Source organism: Antrostomus carolinensis, unplaced genomic scaffold, assembly GCF_000700745.2.
Source record: "Antrostomus carolinensis isolate BGI_N321 unplaced genomic scaffold, ASM70074v2 scaffold4960, whole genome shotgun sequence".
NCBI lineage: Eukaryota > Metazoa > Chordata > Aves > Caprimulgiformes > Caprimulgidae > Antrostomus > Antrostomus carolinensis.
The window spans coordinates 33,877-37,400 of NW_010287591.1; the positions used below are offsets into that span (position 1 = coordinate 33,877).

At 37.3% G+C, this 3,524-nt stretch overlaps 1 protein-coding gene across 1 annotated transcript in view; it reads right to left on the bottom strand.

Annotated features, from left to right (window-relative positions):
- LOC104521399 (ensconsin) overlaps positions 1 to 2,411 on the bottom strand; it is a gene marked incomplete at its 3' end in the record, with an annotated part of 34,258 nt that extends 31,847 nt beyond the window's left edge. Inside the window, exons 1-2 of the mRNA XM_010163384.1 lie at positions 2,309 to 2,411; positions 369 to 446 (exon numbers count right to left, since the gene is read on the bottom strand). Of these exons, the coding sequence (XP_010161686.1) occupies positions 369 to 446; positions 2,309 to 2,411 (181 nt within the window). The remainder of the gene's footprint in view (positions 1 to 368; positions 447 to 2,308) is intronic.
- Between the last annotated feature and the right edge of the window lie 1,113 nt (positions 2,412 to 3,524).

Below are 3,524 nucleotides of genomic sequence, written 5' to 3' on the forward strand. Positions count from 1 at the left end.
TGATGGCAGGGGGGTTGGAACCAGATGATCTTTAAGGTCCCTTCCAACCCAGACCATTCTGTGATCCACATCAGTGAAAATTCCTTGCATGATATCAGAAATCAACTCAGTTTTCATTCAGATACACAACGGTAAGTAATAGGTATATGACAGGTATAGCAATAATGAATCCTAACATGTGCATGAATTAAGACTTACTTTAATGATGTAATAGTGTATCTAGAATGACATTATTGCATATCTAGCACAAATAGTTTGCTGAAGGCTCCTAAAAGCAAACTGGCAAAAACTCTACACACAAATGATAGTCGATTAAAAAACCCCAAACAATAATAATAATTAAAAAATAAAGAGACAGTAGGCCTTACCTAGCTGTTTTTCTCTTTCTTCTCTCCGTTCTCTAGCAAGTCGTTGCCTGTCATCAACCTTTAGTATTGTTGGATAATCTGCAATGGAGGGAGAGGGAAAATATTACACATATAGCATAAAATCAAACTGTACCATAAACAAGCTTTAAGGGGAATGACCATTAAACAACTCTAGTTATTCTACGTCCAAAACAGATCACTTTTCCAGAAATCAACCTTATGAAAAACAAGATGGAACAATTAATATAATATGAATATATTCTAATTATCAAGATGTAAAGCACTCCCAAAGAATGGACGAAGTTGTAAGGCTGAATTTCAAGCAAGACCTTCCTGTGAAAACCCAGGAAGAAGTTTTGTTTTGTTTCCAAGCCTATAAGAACTTGCTTGCTTGAGAATGTTCTGACAATATACTATCTATTACTTCATAACCTCTCTCCAAAATGCATCCACAGGAATTTCTATTATAATGCAGCACCCTCTTCTCACCAGTATTGCCCCAAAAAACCAATAAGACCTATTTCATGAGACTGAAGGAGCTCAGTACTCAGGCAAAACAAGTCAGATCAAAACACTAGCAGCTCTGGTTGAGCTTCTGAAGACAGCATGATACTGATCTCCATAGATGTTTGTGTGTGTACATGTTAAAAGCTCTGGCAAATATGTTAAGACAGTACATCACATCCATGGACTGGTATAATACCAGTAAAGTAAGAAGATAGTTTCCTCAAACATCTTTGTAGATTGAAAGTTAGCAACACAATTGCTTTAAAAATATCTGCAACTGGCCTCTTGGATCACAGCAATAAGACTAAGGCTAACATGAAAAATCTGTGTCAGAGCCCAGGCTTGACTATAAAAATTCAGGCTTGCTTGGAAAAACATCACTTGCTCAGTAAGTTCTCTGGAAAACAACAAAATGGTAAACAGCCAGCCTCCTACTTCCAGCCTCAGCAGTGGAGCTGTCCCAGACAAAAGGGGAACAAAATCCAAATTACCAATTCATCGCAGTATGCTGCCAAAACTAATTTCCTACTCGTCCTTAGCCTATTCTGTTAAACCTGGAAAGCTGTTCATTTTATGCTTTTTCACTAGCACTGAAAAAATCTGCTTTTGAAAAAAAACACAAACAAACAAAAAAAAACACACAGAAAAAAAATATTATAAAGAAATAATCTGATTTATTTTAGTATTGAGGAGAACTCAGCTTTTAAGTAATTTAAGATAAAGAACCACCTAGAATATTGTCACCATGAAAGTACACATAAAAACAAGACAATAGATCCTTTTCACTATTCAGTGTGAATACACAAGAAAGCAATTTGTAAATACATGTAAAGTCAGTCTATTTGTGTGCAGACTGCATACCCATGGGAAAAAGGGTAGCCAAACAACACAGTGGGTCATAAAAATTAGGTTAAAGACATTAATAAAAATAAATCCCTGAAGTGAGGATGTGCTACACGGATTTTGAAGACACTTGAATTAGAAAAAAAAAAAAAAAAAAAAGAAAATCAGTAATGTGCATTTCATATGCTACCAGAAGCTTCTGCATCAGAATGACAGGATTTCTTGGATGAACAAGTTCACTGATGACTAGCTTCAGTTTAATTATTCTTGAACTCTCATCAGTGAAAAACTATCATTAATGGTGTTAATAGTGATCCAAAGTAAGAGCTGCACGGAGAAAACCCATTGCATAGTTAGTAGGAAGAACATTCAAACACAATAGCCCCAATGAAAGGTGCAACAAGTGAACAAGTGACCAGCAAAAACAAAGGTAATCCATCACCCAGTTACAGATCAACCCTGTAACGACGGTTGAATAGCACACAGTGCTGCCATTTATGGAACTATGCCTGGCCGTGTCATTGCATAGATCTGTCCAATGTATGGTGCAGATTAACATCTGGCTGATGTTAAGAAGCGTGCTGACTCACGTGTAATCTCTTCAGCATCCAGACAGAGGTCAAAAGGGTAATAATATTCCTTCTCTCTTGTGGCTGGCACACGAGAGTCACAAAACATGAATTTCTGGAGCATGTGTAATTAGGGCTAGTGGAATAATGCACACCCAATATGAATCCCCCTTGAAGACAAGGATTTCCTTCAAGAGCTGTCAGCAAAGTCAATGTAACATCGAGCTGACAGAGAATGATGAGACACTGGGGAATAACATAAAATTCTGCTTCTTTCAAAATGTACTATTCTCCTTCCAGGTTTTTTGTGGGTTTTTTGTTTTTTTTTCTCCTTTCTTGAGAGGAGAGATTTCCCCATCAGGGAGAAGCAGCAATTCTTCAAAGAGGCAGAAGGGTTACATGGACAGGCAAACTGAAAAGGTCTCCCTTAAGAATTCCTAATTATAAGCAATAGAAGGAATAAAATAAATTTTTAAAGTTGCCCTCTGACATTCTTTTTGAAGATATCCAATTATTTTTTTCTATATCACACACCTGATAGTGTTCATACACACAGCCCCTCTCCTGACACCCCAGGATGTTAGAAAAATCCTAAAGAATTCACATTAAGTTGCAGCCTATGCAGAGTATAAGTATGTCTTCAGTAACAAGCTATTTTGCATACATTTGGGAGCACAAAGAACTAAATCAATATTGGCACAAAGATGGGGATATCACCTTTGTAGCAGATCAGCATTGCCTTTGCTCTACTAAAAGCTGGAACATACATTACTGGTGCAAATCTTACACTGTTAATTAAAATGTCTTTTCTAAGTCTTGAAAATGATCCTTCATAGTTTGGCTACAAGCCCAGCCTCCAACAACTGCATTCTGAACCCAGCTGATCTGTTGACACTCTCAGTACATAGTTTCAACGCTTCAAATTGTGGCAAAACAAGAAAGTTCACTGGGCCTGCTCCCCATTTTCTTTCTCATGTCTCTGCTAACTAAAAATCTACCAGGCAAAAACCTTGGGACTGGCATTTCTTTTTATTCAGTGGGAATACCAGGACAAGCACACAAGGTACTTTGCACTCTCTCTTGCTTGTATTCATCATCAGGCAATAGCTCTAATTTGCCACACAAGGAGATGGGAAACATAACACTTGCAACAAATTCTGCAAGAATTCCTCAATTCTTACAGAAATAATTTATAATTGGGCACATGCAAAGCCTTACAAAGAACACTCCAGAAAGA